Source organism: Rhinolophus hipposideros (genome assembly GCF_964194185.1).
Source record: "Rhinolophus hipposideros genome assembly, chromosome: 25".
Taxonomy (NCBI): Eukaryota; Metazoa; Chordata; class Mammalia; order Chiroptera; family Rhinolophidae; genus Rhinolophus; species Rhinolophus hipposideros.
Window position 1 is genome coordinate 23,637,423 of NC_138071.1, and position 22,740 is coordinate 23,660,162.

The 22,740-nt window shown below is 38.1% G+C and overlaps 1 protein-coding gene across 2 annotated transcripts in view; it reads right to left on the reverse strand.

Annotated features, from left to right (window-relative positions):
* TPK1 (thiamin pyrophosphokinase 1) overlaps nucleotides 1-22,740 on the reverse strand; it is a 258,460-nt gene that overhangs the window by 130,226 nt on the left and 105,494 nt on the right. For both annotated transcript variants that reach the window (XM_081038287.1, XM_081038288.1), the window contains exon 6: nucleotides 11,443-11,538. In XM_081038287.1, the coding sequence (XP_080894413.1) occupies nucleotides 11,443-11,538 (96 nt within the window). The remainder of the gene's footprint in view (nucleotides 1-11,442; nucleotides 11,539-22,740) is intronic.

The window sequence follows — 22,740 nt, forward strand, 5'->3', positions numbered from 1 at the left end:
GAAGCAGTGACATGGCCCCAGGCACTTTCAAAGAGTATCAGGAGGCTAGCTGCTAGAATTAAATGAGGAACAGGAGTTACAGGGTTGTAACAATCCTATTAGCCCTACGACTAAAAAATTTTAAATAATGCATTTTTTAAATGTATGTGCTGGGTACACATACACACAAGTACCCAGTACGTACCTATTATCTCATATTCTACAATATGTAAAATCTAAAACATTAATTTCTAACTGATTTCGACACATTTCCTACAGTCAAGTCAGGGTATTGCTGTTAGCAAAGAGGACTGGTGGGGAAGGAGCTGCTTTTGGCTTTTCACCTGCAATCATGTGTAGCAAAAAGACCACTCCAGTATGGTACACGACTTTAACAGCTATGTAACCACATATGTTACATGACCTCCTTGTGCCTTTGACCATCTTGAAAGGCAGGGCTCATCTATGAAGGTAGGGGACAGACCAAATGTACTAAAATATTTTTCAAGGTTCCTTTTACTTCTCACACTCCATGTAAGGTTCTCTGGTTTCCACCAGAACAGATTCCATAATAAGCATTTCTATTTTGTTTAGAAAATTAAAAATTTAGCTTCACATTATTTGCCTTAATAGAATCATGACAAGACTGGTTGAGGGATATATAACACCAAAAGGAGAAGCAATTTCATTTTTCTATTATAACAGTAAAAACCGTTTAATAAACAAACAACACGTTTTTGTCTATTTGTCCTTAAAAAGAGTTAGATACAGAATGTATGAAGTCTACAGCAGGGACAGTGGCTGTCAGCATATTTTAATTACATTTACTTTCTATAAATTGAATTTTGGAGATACATAAACGGAAAATTTCTTTATGGCTCTCCCTGTTAGCGCGATCATATAATTTAACATGCAAACTGAGATACTTTTGAAAGTAAAAGGGAGGCATTGTAAATAATTGTACCCAAAATACAGTCATCAACTGGGACTAACCCATGTAAACCAAGACACGTTTGCCCTACGGTTTGATAATTACAACCAACATAAACATAGCCAACTTAACAAAATTCAACACGAGTCTCAAAAAAATGTAGACACTGTTCTTAACAAGCTTCCCTTAACTTTCTAAGATCTGTACTGTACTACAGTTAAGCTTGACTAGAATGAGGAAATTCTTTGGTCCAATTGTTTGACACTCTAATTGAAAGATGGGAGACCCAATGCAGGCGACAAAGGGAAAAGACAAATAAACTGACCCAGCAGTATCAAAATGTTTTAATAAGCCTATAAAATAATTCCAGTGATTGAGGTGAAGTATGAGACACCAGAGAAATGAAAGATCTCAGATTTTATGGGATCAGAATGTACTGCGCTGACAAACACAGAATACAGGCTCTGCTGATCCGGGCAGCTTGCGGAAACAATACTACAGGGATCGCAGTTAAATTTCAACCAGGCCCAATGAGTCGTGGTTTAATGTAAGCCTGTTTGGGTGAGAAATAAACAATACCTCTTGCATTGGCAAGATAACAAGCCTTCGGCTCACAGATGAGAAGTCTACAAAAACTCAGGATTTTTCTCAAATAATTCTTACCCCATCCTCCCAGCTGTCTCTATAATTCAGTCAATATCGTTCTCACTTGGATAACCCCGCTGGTCACCTGCCTGGCTTTCTATAACCAAGTAACCTTCCACTTGATTATAAGAACAAAGTTTCTACATCTCAACTCTGACCATGCCAGTGTTCAGCTTCAAATTAAGTGCTGGCTTCCCGGGTCTGCAAGGGCAAGTTCAACATGGACCCCATTTACATTCTAGACATGCAGCAATTCTCGAAACCCACCACAAGATGTCAAGCCCCATTGCCTGGGCCGTCCCCTTCTCTGCCCTCCCTTGTAAAGGGCGGGATTACTGTAAGTTTTTCCAAAGGATGTCTACCTCTGCCCTCGAAAGAAAATGGACTCCTCTGAACACACAGCATTTTCATTCAACTTTGTCAAACTGTAAACATGTTGTTATTAAGAACTGTCCTGAACATGTTTACATACAACTTCCTTTCGGACATGTTATTTTAGAGAAAAGTTTTTTTTTTTTTTTTTTAAAGGCAGAGGAAGGGACATATTTATGCCTGAAAAGTGAGCAATGTATACAAGCTTGTTTGCATACCATGGAAGCAATGATAAGGATCTGTGTTGAGACTCCTGACTACTAGAAACCATGATTCTCTGGCAAAAACTTGAGCATAAAAGCCCAGGCAGCCATACCCTTACTGACTGAGCCCTGGGCGCTTATGTCCCTGGGCCTTTCGGACAGCTCAGCTCGGGGGACCGCAGCCTCATTGTGCAGACTGAAGAAAGTCTAGCTGACCGGTCCTGGCCGTAAGTCAGCAGTGGAGGAGGCCAGGAGAGATGCCCAGAAGCCATCTCCACAAGGCCCCCTGCCTACTAGTTCACTGTCTGTTAGCCTGTTAAAGGAAACACGTGAACACAGCACTGGACTTGCAGTATCGCCTGCCCGATGACATCTCCAGCCTAAGAGGTTTACCTTCAACCTTGAATACTTGGAATAAAACACCCCCCTTATTCTGGTCAGCCCGTTCTACGTTCCACATTCAGCTGAGTCACCACCTGCACCCGGAGAGACTAGACTGGAGGAGGTTCGCTTCCGTGGGGCTTCTCACCATCCGTCCTGTCAGATTTTGATCTCAGCACTACGGATGCCACCTCAGCTTATGTGCTTCACGGGGCATCCACTCCACCGCTGGCCACAGATTCTTAGAGTCATCAACTGTGTCATTCAGTTTGCAGTTTTCAACCTACCTACCGTATGTCTTGTGTATGCAGGTAACAGATGAATGGTTCCAGTTTTCATGCTTTAACTCTTTGGCAAACAAGAAGACCAAGCAGTAGCAAGTATACACTTAAACTGTATTTTCCAAGGTCTCTAAGTCTTCTTCAAATTATTGATGGGTGCACTGACTAAGGAGTTATTCTTCAAAGAGTTGTGTAACTGGTTTTATTATTATTATTATTATTATTATTATTATTATTATTATTATTGTCATCAGTATTTCCATCCTCCGATTCAGTTTGCACATAACCATTATGTTATTTTTCTAAATTATCTCATGACCTTCTGTTCAAAATACATTAATGGATTACCATTACCTGCAGATCAAAATTCAAATTCTTTATTAAGAGATGAAGATTCTGAATAAGTTGACCTGCAGATCAAAATTCAAATTCTTTATTAAGAGATGAAGATTCTGAATAAGTTGACTCCAAATAACCACAGCTGACTGCTGTGACCACTTCTCCTCCTTAGAACTCTTCCTGGGTACACTGAGTTTTTCTTTGTTTACCCTCAGATTGCCATTACGAATCCATGAAAACCCTTTAATTTAAGGTACCCCTGGTCATGACGGAGCACAGAACAGTGAGTTCAATCTCAGAATAATAATGCGTTTTTGATTTACCCTGGAAAAGACTTTGCATTTTTTAGTTCAACATTTCAAGCCTGATTGTAACAATAGTGCTGTCTCTCCTCACAGATGTGTTCTGAGTACTAATAGTCCTTCTTTACCAAGACTATAGGTGCCCAGGCCATATCAATGAGATCCCTGAGGGTGGGACTTTTTTTCCATATAAACGAAACAACAGCGTGATATATATGTAAATGTGGAAATGTGTTGTTTTTATCCTTCCCATGTAAATACACCAAAGGATGGCAAGAGCAAATTTGCATGTATTTACATTTTTACATTTCTCTCTATCAGGAAGTGTATACCAAGGAGAGTGAGAAGAATAAATAAAACACACTCTGGAAGGAGAACTGACTCTGGGTGGTGAACACTCAATGTGATATACAGATGATGTATTACAGACCTGAACACTTGAAACCTATATAATTTTACTAACCACTGTCACCCCAATAAATTTTAATTAAAAAAATAAAAACACACTCATGGGTTTATTTCTTTCTTTCTCCCTTTCTCTTTTTTGTACATGATTTTATTCTACTATCTCTGCTGAAAATTAAATGCTTTGAAGAGACGAGTCAGAAACATATTTATAAGTAAAATTACATAGAATCACTGTCTGTATAAATAAATAACATGGATATTATAAAATCTCCTGCAGGTGATTATGGTCTCCAAATCTTTCACACTGTCAGGGTATGAAGATATTTCTACGGAAAAGAAATTCAAAGATATTCCTTTTGAATTATGGGGTCACGATAAATGGAAAGATGTATAATTTGTGGTTTAGAATGCCCAAAATACCTAGAAGAGCATCTTCAACACAGTTGGTACTTAGTTTAAAATGAAAAAGCAAAGTATGACTTACATCATATTCAGGAACAATTAGCTATTTGGAAATAGAGCTTGAAAGGATATTACAATTTGTATTATATAAATGTCCATAGAGGCTGATTGCTTGGTAGACACCCTGTTTCCCTGAAAATAAGACCTAGCTGGACAATGCATCTTTTGGAACAAAAATTAATATAAGATCCAGTATTATATCATATCATATCATATCATATCATATCATATCATATCATTACATAAGACACACTCTTATATTAAAATAAGCAAAAAGAACGGGTCTTATATTAATTTTTGCTTCAAAAGACACATTAGAGCTGATTGCCCGTCTGGCTAGATCTTTTCGGGGAAACACAGTAAATGAAAAAATTCAAATCTGCATTCTGGACAACACGACTCAAAAAGCATCAGGCATTTTTCACTCTCACTAAAAATTCCCTGACATACATGACTGCCTACCAAAGTAAAATTTTTAGAATGTTTAGAGCACTAAACGACATTCTTCCCATTCTGTGGAAAATGGGTTACAAGGTACCAGAACATGGAATCTGTATCCTCTTTCTTTAGTCATTCTCAACACTGAGCAAGTGGACAAGAGGCAATTTTCCAAACCTTTGTGCAAACTGACTGACTTCAGTAAGAGATGCTTTGTTCTCAGGAGATTAGTATTTCTGCACGTGTGACCATTTTTTAACAGAAATTGTCCTATCTTGCATCATCATGATTTGTTTTCACCCAACAATATTTCTGGCTTTGCTTCAGCCATAAAATAAGTCTTCACTGCATATTCTTATCTAAAGTGATAAATGAAACTCTTGGTCTCCATGCCTGGATGGAGTAGATTCAGCTCTTTGCAGTACTTCGGGAGCAGTATTTTCCCAAAGTTTAGTGGGAGAAAACTCCCTTCCTTTTTTATTGACCAGTTTATAATAGGGCTATCAGACTAACTGTATTAGGTTTTGCAATCTGGAGCAATATAAATAGTTTATGTTAATTACCCCCTTTCCACCTTCTGGGAGAATAGAGAACATTTTGATTGCACTTCGTCATTAACACTCTGGTTTCTAGATATGCATTTGGATCATTTTATAATGTTAAATGAGGATGTTAAAACTGTCACTGCAGTGACATTAATTACTAAAAGCCTATCTCTCACGTAGTAACTTTGCTTCAGCTAATACATGGATATAAAACAGCTCATCACCTTATCATCCCCAGGTGCACCTTCAATTTATAAGCAATGCTACTTGCTATTTTGCTAAGTGTATTCCATATTCATGAGTATCATAGTAAACTGAGTGCAATGTGGGATAAAATACTTGCTCAATAATAATTTTCTCTTTCTGAAATAATTCCCTTTATGTATACGGATGCTTTAAAAAAAATCAGAATCTTTAGGGTCAATTTTATAGGCATCTAAAATCTCTAATAGAAATGGATGAGGAAATAAAATTAAAACGTAGTCATTCTATTTCAATTTAGATATTCCCATTTCCTAATGTGTTTCAAAATATCTCAATCCCGTTGTCCAATATTGGGAATTATATATATATATATATATATATATATATATATATATATATATATATATATACACATACACACACACACACACACACACACACATTCACATATATGTTGAGAGGGGAAGATACATAGTAGATCCAGGAAAGAAGCTGGTATCTGATTTCTACTTTATGCATCGGATTTCAGTGTGTCATCTGGTGTTATGGACTAGCACGTTGCTTGTGGAATACTAAGTAGAAGTTCTACTGGGAAAACAGACAGTCATGGATGCAGAAAGACATTTTCCACTTCCGGGCATTAAGACAGGAGAAGGATGGAAAAGTGAATACTACAGAAGTCCATCTTCTCTGATTTACACTGAACTTTCCGAAATATCTAACACACAAAAAATGTATTTCTATGACTATATTTCTCTTCTGATTCCTTAATTAACTGCCAGTGAAAATATATTGATCTTCTAGGTACATCCCCCAGGATAAACAGTAACATCATTTCAGTACTTGAGTCATGACGGAAACTATAAGCAAATCATTTCTTAAAACATACAGATTCTATTATCATTGGGGACAATCATAATTATGGATGTAGGCAGTACCACACGTAATATGTCTTGCTAAGGGATACACCAAATGAGGAGAAATTTTATAACCTAGTAAGGATTTTCAGGATGTTGCCTTACATGTGTATTATTCTTACAGAAGTCCTCAAGATACAGTCTCCTTCTCTACCTGCAATTTCTGCAGTTTCACAGTGCAGTACTGTAAGATCATCCTACTTCTGCAGAGAAGCACCACCCCAACCTTATCTGTAATTCTCTGCATTAACAAGGCATTTTAGCTGGCAAGTGAGTCATCCGACCGAGATGCCTAGAAGCAGATAAACGTAACCCTTGTCCCGGAGCATATAAAAAGCATGCCTCTCCTCTAGCAGGGAAGGATTAGGCTCCCACAGCTTCTGAGGCAGTGAGCTTTTTATATCCGTAGCAACATTTCCTGAGTCACTTCAAAGCACTGGGTGAATTTATTTTCTCTTGTTGCCAAGCACTATGAAAAAGATTGCAGGTCTCTAAGAATAAGGAAAAACAGAGACGTGAATTCCCCTTTTGAAGGCGTCTCCAAAATGATCTAGGAAACAGTCTGCTAGTTCACTCCATGCCCAGAAATCTTTTTCTTCTCCTTGCTTCCTCATCTAATACTTAGCTTGCCCAGCATTTGTTCCAGAACCTGAATGTATAAGCAGTTACTTCAGCACTTAAATGTTGTCTCGATTCTGAAGAGGTATAGAATCTTTCATTGTCTGAATTATTCTAGGGTTACCGGTACATCTGTCGCCATGAGACTGGAGGCTATTTGGGCCCTTGGACTTAGGCAGAAAATCACAGCACACGAACCTAACAGAAGAGGTGCTATCTAAAAGTGTTACACTGACTGGAGAAGATCCCAGAAGCTTCCACACCATCTGTAAGGGGAGGAAGTCTGCCTTTGGAGCTCTAAAGTAAACTTTTGACTTTTTTTGGAGTGATATCCTTCAGTAAACCTATGGCACATAATGTGTCTCAGGATCTGAGAAGCTGGAGCACATCTTCCCTTTTCTCTTTCTATCCAGGAAAACTGCAAAACAATGCTGAGCTGGACTGTACAACACGTCCCCGTTGGATTCCATCACTAAAACTACAGACACTATTCTCACTGGTTCTCCAGGAATAGAGGAAGCTGAAGACCTCTCCCAGGAAACACTTCAACATGTAAGGAGTACTCCATTCAATTCAAGTTTCTAATAGTAAGAGAATTCTTGTAAAATTAAAATGTCAAAAGAAACAAAGCTATGGTTAGTCCATGAACTTGGGCTATAAACAGTAACTAACTAGTTTACGAGATTTCTATAAACATTGTCTAAAATCACATTACTTCAAGAAATTTATTATAAGATCAAAAGATCATAATATGTTCTATAAAATATATTTTAGATATTCTTATATATTTTATACAATGCATTATATAAATACATTGTACAAAATATTTTACAGATCACAACAGAGAAGGGGTATAACACCATACAACTATTAATACCACCCCTACTACTGTTATGTTTATTAAAAACTCTGTATGTGGCAGGCACTGAAGCAAATGCCATTAACTATGTAATAACTTGCTGGTATACGAGGTCTGACAATTAAGATCATGAACTCATCCTAGAAAAAGTGCTACATACCTCTGCTGAATATCACTACAGTCACCTTCGAAGTCCTCCCCTTGGGAAGCTATGCACCAACGCCCGCACCTAGTCCATCCTCCAAAGCAATTTTGGAACTCTTTTCCAGGAATGGCCATCAGAGTTGTCGTGTTACCCTTGATGTCCTGAATGTCATCAAAATGCCTTCCTTTCAATATTTCCTTTATCTTCAGTAAAGAAAGAAGTCACTGGGGGCCAGATCAGGTGAGTAGGGAGGGTGTTCCAATACAGTTATTTGTTCACTGGCTAAAACTCCCTCACAGACAGTGCCATGTGAGCTGGTGCATTGTCGTGATGCAAGCGCCATGAATTTTTGGCGAAAAGTTCAGGTCATCTAATTTTTTCCCACAGCTTTTTCAGCACTTCCAAATAGTAAACTTAACTGTTTGTCCAGTTGGTACAAATTCATAATGAATAATCCCTCTGATATCAAAAAAGGTTACCAATGTTGTTGCAACAAGTTCGCAAACATGTCAGACCTCATGAGTGAGTGTGTGTGTGTGTGTGTGTGTGTGTGTGAGTGTGAGTGTGTATGTGTGTGTGGGTGTGTGTGTGTATCAATATTTGCTTAGGTCCTTAGAAGAATAAAAGAATTAACTACAATGTGTAATAAACCTATAACCTTTATGTAGTATTTAATTTGTAGTCATTGATATTTTTTTGTGTGTGTATAAATAAATTTCAGGCATTTGCTCTGATTCATAGTATGTATTCAACATCCTGAATCATTTGATTAAAAAATAACATGGTATAAGGAGGCCAAAAAGTACTGAAGTTTTAACAAATGAAACAAGTATGAGTTGTAATTTATAAAACATACAGTTGTAAATCAATGGCAACTTTTCTGTCCAAATTTTGTCTAAAATAAAGTCTGTGTTTAAAATATCAGAACTGGAGTCACTAATTCTATTGTCACATGATACTAGGAAATATCCTCAAGAGATCCATATTGTTATTTTTAGGACATGATAATCTAGATTTATTTCTGCTCATCTTAAACAATGTACGTCCTACATCTTTAGAAACTTAGAGAAATAGCTTTTCATGTTTTCCAGTAACTACCAGGGTTTAGTTCGCAAGGGTATCAGACGGGCATCAGAACATATACTTGCTCTTTGAAGATCCAGTCATATGAGACGACATCCCGATAGCATCACTTATGACTCAGTTACAGAAAAACAATAATGTGGTAACACGAAAGCAAAGCATTACAAAGTCAATGCGTCCAAGAACCCTTTTGCAGAACAAAAGTGAGGGTGAGCAAGTTTAAAATAAATAAATGAATAAGGTAATTCAGGGAAATCTTTTTCTCTTGTAAATTAATCTCGAATGCTAGAGAGTAAACTCGTCTAGGATAAGGACAGATCCTAATTCAAATCCTATAAAGTTCTAATATGTCATACTTAACACACTAAATACAAAAACAGCATAATGCAGGGGATAAGAGAGAATATGGCATATTTTAGGAACAACGAGAAAGAGCTGTAGGAGACGAGGCTGGAGAATGCACTGGGCCCAAAGCATGCCAGGGCTGCGGCAGCTATGGAAGGGCACCAGGCCAGTGCCCCCAGAAAGAACTTGCTCCTGGGCTTGGAGGAGGACCACTGGCTCTCATTACAGCTGCAAGCCCTTCAGGATGCAGCCCAGCACGCCACCAAGGCCACACTCTCCCCTGGCAGGCTCTGGTCCATGACTAAGCACAATGGGAGTCTGGCCCTTTCTGTCCAATGCAGCAGTCCTCTAACAGGTCCTCTGGCTTCAGGCCTCCCCACTGGATTGGCCAAGACTTTGTCAGATTTGTTTCGCAGATCATATACACCTGATTACCCTCTTCCCCAGCTTAAGGCTCTCTCTGGATTTTGGTCTTGTTGAGTTCGGGATATGTTTATTTCTTTTGAAATTCAATGACTGAACACCACATTATAGGTACTATAAATTGGACACAACAAATGAGACTCATATAATTGCATTCCCAGTTTTCAATAACTTCAGTAGAAGCTCTGGGGAAATTGAAACACTGTTGTGAAGATTTACAATTTTTTTCCCTAAGAAACTCAAAAAATCAGCAATATCTGGATAAAGCAGATAACTCTCAAAGGGCTCTGTTTTCATTAAACAAATATTTAATTATAGCAATTTATTGCTGGGGATAGCGCAACGCATTTGGTATAGTTCAAGCTACAACAGAGATGAGAAGTGTTCACTCAATTAGTTTTGCCGCATTTGCACAATGAGCTACTTGCCCATTACGACAGCTAACAAGGCTTTTCTTCAAAGGGAGGAAGGGATCTACTACCTCAACTTAGTACAAACATGCTAGAATAAATCTTTCATGAACTTCGGTGAGGGAGAGAGTTTTGTTCGGGCTGCCTCTCCAGCACCAGTCCTGTCTGAACCATATGGGGCTCCCACTCCCTCCCCCGGTCCATGACTGAAGACAAAGCCCGCAGAGCACAGCCAAGACCATCACAGAAACAGACATGAAATCTCACTGACCTGTGTCTGTAGACTGCCCTATCTCACGTGATTCTGGAGGCCAGGTTGCAGTGCATCTCCTGTTACATGTCCTATCAGAAGTGTTCTTATGTACAAGTGTGTTTTCTTAGTTTAAAATTACATCTGATCACGCAACGCAGCTTACCTTCTTGTACGTGCTAGCAAAATAATGGTCAACTGTCATTCAATGCCTCAGGATTAATTTTGTTGCTCTTCCCTAAACACAGACTTAAAAAACTCTGCAAACCATTTCAAAAAGTACCAAAATAATATTATAAAATACAAAGTCGCGTATTAGCTAACTAAAGGGATTAAATACTCACATGCTAGGTGAAAATCATTACTGAATTCCTTAAAGAGGCCACAAATGAAAAGAAGACCACTCATCTCTGACTCAAAAAATAAGAAAGGTGATAGTGTCTTGTTTGCAATGATGACCCATGGGCCACATCTAGGCCAGTTTTTTGGTAGTTGTTTATTTTGCCCACCCATTATTTAAACACACATATAAAAAGAAAACGCACAGCTCCCCATGGCAACCGTCGACTACAGATGAAAAGTAGCTTCTCGCTTTATGCTGAAAATGAGCTGCCCATGTTGATTACATTACACAAGACCCACTTCATCTGTTTTGTGGCCGCACCAGTGAAAGGTGTGCGAATCTGTAACCTCTGATTTAAGTGCCGAGGTTCATGTTTTGGCAGCTAAGTACAGATTTACTCGATACACTGAAAACAACCTGACAAGGGAATCAGCACGAAAGTAAATAAGGATTTCTTATTTTAAAAAGTAAGTGAAGTTTTAGAGCAGCAAAAACGTTAAACAGGATCTTCGCAGCCTTGGTAATAAGACGTTAACTAGTAAGTAGGTGTAGAGCATACCTGCAGGTCTTTTTCTGTTATCTTCTTTTGGAGCACTTCAAGGCACTTGGTAAAGTCAGTATGGTCTTGGTCAGGAGTTGAAATAAGCTCACATCCCTGTGTGTTCACAGAAGAGAACAGGCAGGAATAAGTAATGAGGTCAGCCTTATGAAGATCAAGCACTTAACTATCACGCGAAGGGAAGGTATCGATAGAGATACCCTATTACGCCTGCGTTATACTCCGATCGTCAGAATTGTCTGATTGTCAGATTGTCATTATCTTTTTTAATTTCACATAACAGGACATTTCAGGCATGGTGTCACAATATCACAATATCACAATAATAGTGCAATTGGGACAATCATTTTACCCAAGAAAAGTACAGAGTCTACTATATTCATGGTCTTTAAAACTCACTGCTGGGGTGACATTCAAGATGAACATACGAGCTCAGGTACAAGTATTGCAAAATATATGCACAGTGAAATCACCTGAAATTAAAACTATTTCCAAAAAACTTTGAAATTCTTTAAGCAGACCATCTAAGTTTATTTACATGAATGGAAAAACTAACATTAATATTAGACTAATGAAACAACTACATATTAAGTAAAATCAAGTTAGGTGTCCTATATAATTCCTTTACAGCACCTTTTTCCTCATGTAAAGAGAGGCATGAAGAGCTACGCATGCGTAAATGTGTCTCTTGGATGATCTTTTGGACATAATGAAGTGAATTTATTAGTTCTTTACCTCTTCTACAATAGACACCCTTTCTAGTGAGAAATACTGAGATATATTTATAAATATAAAGCCATAGAAGGGCCAGCTTGTTGGCACTAGTGAACTTAGAAAAGTAACGAAACCATATGTTCAAAACGACATCATTTCCTCAATGTCATACAGAGTGTGACGGGATATCAGACTTCTTAATTCAGGAATAAAACAATTTGTGGTCTCTGACAAACAGCTGAGTAAGGGAAAGTTAAATATAATCTACTATATAAAGTTGCTATTCAAAGAGTTTTCAAGGATACAAAACACCCATAGTGCCTCTTAAATTATTCCAAGAACCATTCTCAGTAGATTTAAAGGTTCTTCTTTAACTTCAAGGTCTGTTTAAATGTGTCAAACTCAACCTGCGCTTTTCTCATTTATGACTGCCCTAGAATGTAGTGACCGATGAAAAAATTAGTTTCTCATCATTCAGAAGTATATTATGCCCTAAAAGATGTATACGTCATCTTTACAAGACCATCAACATGTACTTCCCTGACCCTAAAAGAACATTGAAATTTACTATAATTACCAAGCAAGGGCATAAAGAAGTGGACACGTCTCAGGCTAACACTCCTAAAATAGAAGCTACAAGAATATGCCAGAGCACACGGAAATATGGTCAGGACTGAGGATATTAGATTGTCACCAAAGCTAAAATAATTAAACTCAAGTTCCCTAAAGGCAGGGATTGTGTTTCATTCATTACTGTTTCCTGTGCCTAGAACCAGTCTGCTACATAGCAAGTGGTCAATAAATGTTTAAATAACATTCTGAGGAATAAAAATGTATGCTGGCAAAGGGGTAGGAGAGTGTGGCGTCTTATTGCTAAATACAGTATATAAGACAATGGAAAATTACTTCTTTTAAGCACTGACAACAGAAATAATCACTCCCATAAGAGGAAACAAAATTAAAAAGGCAAATAGAAACAGCAATAAAATAGATGATGAATAGATGGCTGTGTACCTTAAATGTATCTTCACAGAATCAACACAGACCCACAGGAAAAATTACAGCTAAAGAGAACCCAAGAAGTTATCTAGCCCCACTATGATATTGTGTAGATTAAGAAAATAATAAGAGATTTAAATTGATTTGCCAACCACTTTACAGCAAAGTAGTAAGTAGCATTAATGTCACGTCGAGAAGTCTTATTTCTTTACTCCCATGAAGTGAGAACAAATTCCTAGGTATTTAATAGAAAAGCATCACATAACATCTCTAGAGTTGGTTCCCCAGGAATGATACTATGAAAGACAACCTTTGAAACATATGAGCAAGGCTTCGATGACATCTTACTTTAACAATTTAAGATGGGCACATAGAAAAGCTTAAGTCAGGGCGTCGAGACCGATTGCCAGCACTGAAAAATTCAGACTGTAGCTAAACCAAGAACTTCTAGAAACTCAGTGTGAGGTGTTTATCAGCCATCCACAGCTTCTTGGAATTCTCATGAGTTTAAATTATCTTCATCTCATCACAGATTGAGAATGAACTCACCAGAAGTGGAAACAGCTCCTACAGCCCTGGCAGAACAGCTGTCAACATCTAGAAGGGAGACCCCAACAACAAAATAGTCACCAAAGGGTGACAATCAGGCCTTTAGCCAACAAAAGATGTTTTCCCTGCTTCTGGGTCTCATGATGACATATTAAGATGTAAATGAGGAGAAATATAAAACTCAACTGATAAACTACCAAGATCCTGCAGCCAAAGAAAAACGTAGAAATGCTGGAAGGTATCACGCGATCCTCACCTATTATATGTTAACACCTATTTGTGATGATTATTAATACAGAATAAGACTCCATGTCCTAGACTCAGAACACTGGACACTGTAAAGAATTTTAAAAAAACAAAACAAAGCAAAACAAAAAAATTCACATTCAACAGTGCAAGGACCCAAAAGATATAACAGCTATGAGATTTGGCCAATTAAGAAAGTATATCACTGTCTAGTAAGTTGATTCTAGTATTAGTTTCCTAATAGATATACATATATTTTACCTTAAAATATACAGAAACCTTCCAAAGCGTTAACTTCAAATCTCTTTGAAACAATCTTAAGATGCCAGTGTTTAAGTGCAAACTTTTGTAGCAACTACTATCTTTGATTTTTCTCAGTTGCCTGAAATATAATTTTTTTAGGATCCAAATTATTTTACGAGCCAGCGGGTGGCTCCAATCTTGCAGTATGCATTTTTCTTAAGTAGTTTATTCATTATACAGTAGAAATTTAAATAACTCGGTTCTAATAGAAAGCTCCCTTCATGAATACAAGTTTTTCAAGGTGGATGATTATTTCTTAATATTACATTTTATGAAGCTTGTTTTGCACTAGAATTAAAAAGGGAAGACTTGAATGGACGTCACAAATTTCAGTATGTGTCAACATCAAGGGATTTTTCTATTTGGTGCACACCTGAGAAGAATCTTCTGAAGATGAGGAGCCACAATGCCCACTCCGCCCCCTCCAAACCATACCCACATAAAAGGAAAAGCAAGGAGAACTGAGTAAGTTAGAACTAATTTAAAGACTCTCTTCCAGTGTGTTGAATGATACCCTGTTTTCCCGAAAATAAGACCTAGCCGGACAATAAGCTCTAATTCATCTGTTGGAGCAAAAATTAATATAAGACCCAGGCTATTATATTATTTTTGCTCCAACTGATGCATTAGAGCTCATTGTCCAGCTAGGTCTTATTTTCGGGGAAACACGGTAAGTCTTCCTTATCAAGTGTGTACGGCAAAGCCTTGCCAACTCTTCTGGGAACACAGATCTTCAGTCAGGAGAAGACTCAATGCCCCAGATGAGAGGGAAAATGACTTTAAACATCAATTGTTAGGATAGTTCCTACATATATCAAGCAGTCAATACAAGTTTGATGGATAGACAAATGATGCATGGATTAAAACCATTTCTCTAGTATATTTCTCTACAATATAAACCTGGATAAACCAGACAGTAAGTGCACACAGAAAAGCAACCCTGATGTTATTTTTTTTCAGGCATCATGCTACTGCTGCCATAAGGGCATTATGTAACACTTTTGTTTTAGGGCAGATTAATAGATTCTTAAATGATAATGATAATGATAATATTAGTGCTGCATATACATTTAAGTAAATTAAAATACAACAACACATTAATGTTAACAAAGTTAACATCCGATCAGGAAAATTGAAAGCAAACGTACATTGAGGCTAACAGATGCAGCACTATATAAAGTATGGCATAAATCATTCAGAATATTTTTCAATGAGTTGCAATTTATTTGTTAAGAAAAAGACAAATGACAAGGAAACAAACTGGTATTGGGGACTTGGTAAAAAAAATTAGCAACAAATAGTTTTCAGAACATGCCCCAGAATGGTAATAGTTCAGCTCAATTTCCAATACTGCCGACATCTATAGCTATACAAAACATAAAAATATATGCTCGACTATATGATCCTAATCACAGCAAAATCACAAATCATCGAAAAAGGATAGGTTTATGTTCAGTGTGGTATACTTACACATTTTAAAAAGAAAAAAGTTTCAAACAATGAGGGTTATGGTAAATGCTTAAGTTAACTCAGTAATGTTATTATATACATTCTCAATAGTTTGCTTTAAGAGTATTAATATATCTTATTAAAATGACCAAATAATTGAATTATGCAAATTTATTAAATCTGCCTCATGACCATTAAATGTTCCTATTGTAGTGGCATTAAGCTATGAGCTCCACGAAGGTGCCCAGTGCAGCTTTCGTTCATTGCTCCATCCCCAATACAAGACCCCAACACAGCACCTGGCGAGCAGGAAGCATTCAATAAGGAACAAAGGCATTCAGAAAGGCTTGAGATACACGATCGCTCCTGACCGGGGAGCAGCAAAGGCTTGGTGTAAAAGGCCAGCCAGCAATTCTTTCAGGCTTCCCAGGACACAAGACCTCTCTCCCACCTCCTCATCAGAAGGTATCTACACACAAGACATAAATGAGTGGGGGTGGCTGCGTTCCAACAAAGTTGAAATAGGAATTTCATATCATTTTTATGTGTTATGAAATATTCTTTTGATTCGCCCCCCCACAAACATTAAAAAAATGTAAAAAGCATCCTTAGCTTGCCACCTGGACCAAAACAGACAGCAGGCCAGAAGTGGCCAGTGGCTGTAGTCTTCCAACCAATCCCTGATCCCAGCCCACCATTAGTTGCTATGATTCTAACCCCTCTATGCGTGCAAGGAACTGAATGTGAGGAAAACGGTTCAGACCTTTGAAACACCTCTCTGCGCCTCATTGGCAGTGAATATGCAAACCAAGTTATTGAGGGTCCATGTAATCAATCACGCCCGTCGATCCCTGGACGCGGGGCACGGAAGGAGAATCTCTAGGGGCATCAGATGCCGCAGTCAGACCCCTTACATCAAAGCTCACCACAGTGAGCAAACTGTCATCAGTATTCCCCACAGAGCTGTGTGTGGGTGTTTACAAAGCTAGTTTTGAGTTTACTGACAACCGAGAGAAATGATGACAAGGCAATGAGTGTCAATAATCAACCTCCTTTCAAAAGACCAATGCAAAACCCACTGGACTGTCATTCTTGATCACTTAATTTACTGTTTGCCAATAATTTAACTACTATAGGCTAATGAGTTTTTGTATTTAACGTGCATAAAACCTATCAGGTTATACTAGTTATACCACACTGTCTCTTCTGATACTCTTTCGTGGGAAAGAAAACAGATTATTTGAAAAAAAATTGTAATAATATATCAACTGATATTTCATGCACTATATCCAGGGCCTCCCTCAACAAGAGGCAAGGAGTTAAGTCTGGTGAAAGCATTCTCAAATTTGCTGTTAGCTTATTCGTTTTAGGTGAAGTCATTTCGTGTCCATCCCTCTACCCAGGACAAGAAAGGACTTGTGTAAATTATCCTACAAAGATTTTTATGAAGTTCTGAGATTTTACTATAATTTTATGGGCTGACTTTATAAGGTAAAGAATTCAGAAGTGTTATTTCCTCCTAGGCACCATGCAAACCAATTTAAAAAATTTACTTGGAGTGACTTACATGTAGCCTCTCCCCTAGCCTAATTAAATGCAATGTGTATATAGTTAAAAAATGTCAGATGCTTTTCAATCAACTAAGATTTTTTTTCCTGACAAAATATAATCTAATTCTCTGAAAAATCAGGTAATAAAGTAGTTTGCTTTCCCCGGTTTTAAGATCCAAGTATCTAATCTTAAAATTGGAATGTTGAAATTATGATCTATTGATAATTAACTATCTTTACCATTAAATGAATGACATTAATAAGAACTAACATCTGAGTTACCCTTTGTGTTATACGGGCTATTCGTCACTTTGCATGAATTATGTTCTTGAATCCTACAATAACTGTATCAATGACCCCATTTTCACACATGCGACTGAAGTTTAGAGAGATTAAATAACGTACTCAAATTAACAGAGCTGGTAAAGACACTGCATGTTATTAGAAGCGCATACTCTTAACCTAACATGCTTTGTATTCCACTCTGCTTAATTAAACTTTGAGTATTTGGGAAGGTTTAAACAGAAAAATGCCTTCATAATTTAGACTGAGCTTTTGCGTAGTTTGCTTTCTCCAGTTTTAAAACCTGACAATCCTTTAGCTCTTTAGCAGACATGATTTCAGTGTTGCTTCCACAGGAGAAAGCCTCAGGGCAATGTGAAAATGGGCAACGAACATTTAGCTATCCCTCTCTCCCTTTTTTCTGCTTTCCCAACTCATTATATTATTGCTGTATTTATCATTGTATTGATGACATACTTTACTTTTTCTTTTACTATTAAACTTACTATTATGATCAATATCTCTGTGTGTGTTTATTTCCAGTTATTTTCTTAGCATTGAATTCTAGAAATGAAATTGCTGGGGAAATAATAAGAAAAATTATTTTTCTTTTTGGATCCTTGACAGATGTTTCCAGAATGCTTTCTAGAAAGGCTGCAAAAGGCTATATTCCAACTGGTAGTATATGAGGGTGAAGAGTTTATTCTTTTAAAACATAACAGTAGGAAAGATAATTCATCATGAATTTTTACTGCGAATTAATTCAGTTTTTGTACTTGCTTCTTAATAGCAAACAAAGATCAGTTTCATCAAGGTAAAGAGGACTTCTGTTGGAGACGAAGGGAAGAGAAAGATAATTCTGCAGTGTGAAGCAGGGATGAGGCGGGAACGGTTCAACTAACCGAGGGCTTAGAAGCTAAAAGACCATGTGAAATGAATGAACATTTCTGGGAGGGGAAATAGGTGTCACTCAATTGGGTAAAGAAAAGGAGACCAGAAGCTATCAAAGATCATCTTTCAAGTTGGCTCTGAAAACATGAAATATAATTTCCTATCCCATCACAGTAGACTATTTATATGGATTTTTTTTTTTTTGTAAATAAGCAATGATAAGAGTTTTACTATGTCTTAAAATTCTGGCTCCCATGCATTTTATTTTCCTCTCTTCAACTGCTGAAGTTGCCTTTCATCTTATACATAAAAGCAAAGTATACACTTAAAAGATATTTGGGGGAGATATATTCAAGAATTGTTGAAAATCGGCATATGTTAAGTTTTTAATAATGAGGGTGCATAACATCCATTAAACTGAATTGACCGGAACTCCTTATTAAGAAATTCCCACCAGATTAAGAATGCAGCAGGCACAAAGCAAAATGACATATACTCTGGATAATGAATGATACAGATCTAAAATTAGCCCAAACATCTCCTCAAATTTGCTAAAAAGGGGAATAGTCAGATAAAGCCAACTGGAATCTAAACGATCTATGCTCCTTGATACAGGTATGAAAATCGTCCTCTTACGTTGCAAAGATGTAATGACAAAGTTACCTTTTCCCACTTTCCTCTTTCTTGTATAAAGCATGCTGGGTAGATTGCGCCTTCAGTTTGATTTATCAGCCTTCTAAAGACATGTCGACTTTTCCAACTAAGAAGAGTTTTGTTTTTGTTTTTTTAAATCATTAAATGACAACCTACTAGTAACAATTTCTTCAGCAAGAATGTCACATGATTAAACTCTAAGTAACAGATTGCCTCCTTCTGGTTTTCTAGATGGTCTATGAAAGAATAAACATGGTTTAATCTTGTGCCAATTCTCGTCAATGCCAAACATAAAGAGACATTCTAATCTAGTGTATCCTTCCCTGGCCAGGGTGTTACAAGATAACTGTTCCTTTCAACAGGATGCTGAATGAAAACTATAGCATTTTAAGCAAGAAAGTCGCCATTCTATCAGTGCAAGTCAGAAATCTTTGTGGGAACAGCCAGAGTCTTAAATGCAGGCTTCCTTCCTGAGAGCAGAGCCCGAGTTCTGGATGGAAGAGGGAGCCCCCCAGAGTTACCACAGCAGGCTGGAGACTGCTATCCTTAAAAGGGCCAGCTTGCCAGGTTGGCCCTTGGTTGACATCCGAGAACTTGAATGGTAAATAGTTCCCTACACCGACTTTAAAAAGCTTTCCCCAAATGCTAGCAGTGGCTCCCTGTGCCTAAACGTCTGGAGGCTGTATGCTAAGCACCTGCTTGTTTTGCTCGGGGAGTCTGCAGTTTTGGTACACGCTATATCCATGGGGTGCCACCCGTATAATTGTGGTCATGGGTCTCCAGTGAGCTTCCCTGGTGACAATACCGCCCCTTGGTTGTCACAGTTGCATTAATCACAACCTGTGTGACTGTCCCAGAAAAGGACTCTGGGAACTTGTGACTGGTGTTTCCTGACTCTGCCCTTGTGTGCCTTTTCCGTTTGCGGATTCTGCTTTGAATTCTTCTGCTGTCGTACATCAAGGCCACGAGTGTGACTCCATGCCATGGCCTGTGAGTCCTCCTGGTGGCTCACCGAACCGGGGGATTGCCTTGGGGACCCTTGAGACAAAGAGCCAAAGAGATGCTTCCTTCATTGCAATGTTTGAATAAGCTTCTATTAATGTTTGTGACGTTCCTGTGAGCATTGCACCCCAGGCATCTGCTCTTTGTCTGGGCGCCATTCTTTCAGGACCACTGTGAATAAGCTGGAAAGAATCAGCCTCCACCAGAGGCCTGTACTGAGTGTCCCCAGAAAGGCAACGACGTGGTGGGGTACCTGTGGAAGCACTGAAGGGGGTGCTGCTGCTCAATTCCTTCGAACTGAGCAGAAAGAGGAAAGGGAACTACTCACACAGGGAAAGGAGGCCATAGAATGTCCTCCGCACGCGAACCTGATCTTCACGTGGCTCTGAGAAAACTCTCTCCATTAAACTAGAGGATTCTGGGCACATGCTTAGAAAAGGCAGGGATCTTGGGGCCAGAGGCCTGTTCGGCTCCCACTTCAACCACGTCTAGCCATGCAAGTTCGGGCAAGCCTCAAACTCCTTATGCTTCCGTTTGTCTTTAAAATGTAGATATGGCTCTGACCTAATCAAGTTGCAAGGATTAAATGAATTTATAAATGCAAGCACATATAAAAGTGTTTGGTATATTGTAAACACTTTTTCAAAATGGTTGGCTGTCATTTTCCACGTTGTATTATTTTCCCTTTCCAGCTTTTACAAGGAGAGAAAACCTATATGGCTTCTTGAAAAGTTTCTGAAACAGTGAAACAAGCTTACAAGCATCCACATACATTTCAGCCAGGTTGGAAACCCACATACTGCAGTAGGTATTGTCGGTAAACGGGGGCGCTGCGTGGTCAGATTCACTTGACAAACACAAAGGTGAACACAATTACTAGATGTTTGGCTGACCTGCTTAAAAGGCTGTGGTGCACAGTGAATTTCCAAAAGGGGCACAGAGATGTCAAATGTCACAGACTCATTTGGTCATGGGAACCTTTTTTACGCCAAGTATCACGTGGCAACAGTGCTTGGCTGCTCTAGTTCTTAAAGGAGTTTGGGATACCTGCTTCACACAAACACAAATGAGAACCTGCTCACTGCCGGGGGCACCAGGAGAAATGCCCATGGACTTCAGCTTGTATAAGGTCACCTATGAACAGGGACAGGAGGAAAATTATTCTAAAACTGATTATATTAAAGCTCTGCAAGGCAAGTACAAAGGAAGGACCAACCCCAAGTTATAAATGGGAAACTGTGAGGGGGGGGGACATAAATAAGTAGGGGCTCCCTGAGCCAGATGAATGGGGCAGAGAGCGTCCCAGAGGCCCTGGAGAATATAGAGTAGGTGACTGATACCTGCAGGCAGGCGCCAGGAAGGGCATAGGAGAGGCACTTGGGAGTTCTTAAAATGTAAAGGGCATAGGCTCTCCCTTGTAAATGCCTTAAGGGGTTAAACAAACTCAAACAAGAGCGGCTTTGAAAAATACGGACGATATGAAATAAAGTCAATTGGAAAGGGCTGTGATTGAAGCGAGCATAAGAATTAAGGTATATTCAGGAGATAGTTTCTCCTAATGTAACTGCCTGTCTCATCACTCCCTCGGTGAGATGCTAATAAGAGTGAACCAACCAGTTTTAAGAGTATAAAGTAAAGAACCTGTCACTCAGCTGTCAATGGATAACGCCCTTGACAACGCCTTTATACTATGTTTCAGCATATCTTAATTCGTCTTAATGCTTAAGCCTAAGAGTTACTATACTCAAGGCTTTTTAAAAAAACAAATATACCCATAAATGGCGCTGAGCTTTATATATTTCGTATAGCTTCCTTTGTTTGGCCTAATAGTTAAACTTGTTAACGTTTTACAACTTCTAACAGTCCAGCTTGCCATTTCCTCTAAATTAATTAATTTTACCAAATCTAAAAGTTGTTGGTCTGTGGCCGGGCAGAACCGGGAAAGAGACACAGCTAAAAGTAGAAAATAACAAGATTTGTGAGATTAGGTAGACCAATGCAGATGTTTTTAACTGAAAATTAAAAACATTTATAGAGATTCTGTGAAATTTAAATAGAATTGCACCTAAGGCATTATCGAGCTCCAAAAGCTATTTTAAGTGAGTTTGATTATGAATTACATCCCGAATCATAAACTCTACACTTATGGATATGACCTGATTAGAGATCTTTTAAAAGCAATGCTATTGAGAGTAGTTATTAAAAAGTTCTTGAGTAAACAATTTCAGAAGTAGATCTCACTTTATAGTAAACTAGTTCCTCAGCACTTCTAGAGTACTTCTACATGTATAATATCATTTGATCATTACTGTAAGTGTATGAGAAAGCCAGAGCTATACTAAATAATTTCATTTAAGCCTTGCTAAGACTTCCTTGTATGTAAACGAACAACGAAAAAAATAATTCAGAGTTCAAGAAAGTATAATCACTTTACTATTTATAAAAAAGCTAAAAACTAAAATGCATACTACTAACAGCCAGACTAAGTATTAGTTATTTGACATCCCTGCCTGAGTACTATACTTATGTATACCTCCCACCCTCACTATTTGAGAATCCGTGTCTTTAAACCATTTTTAAAATACAAGCATTTCCAGTATCAGTAGTCCATTTATGAAAAACCAGACATTCTAGTCAAATGTCAACCAGAAGACAATTT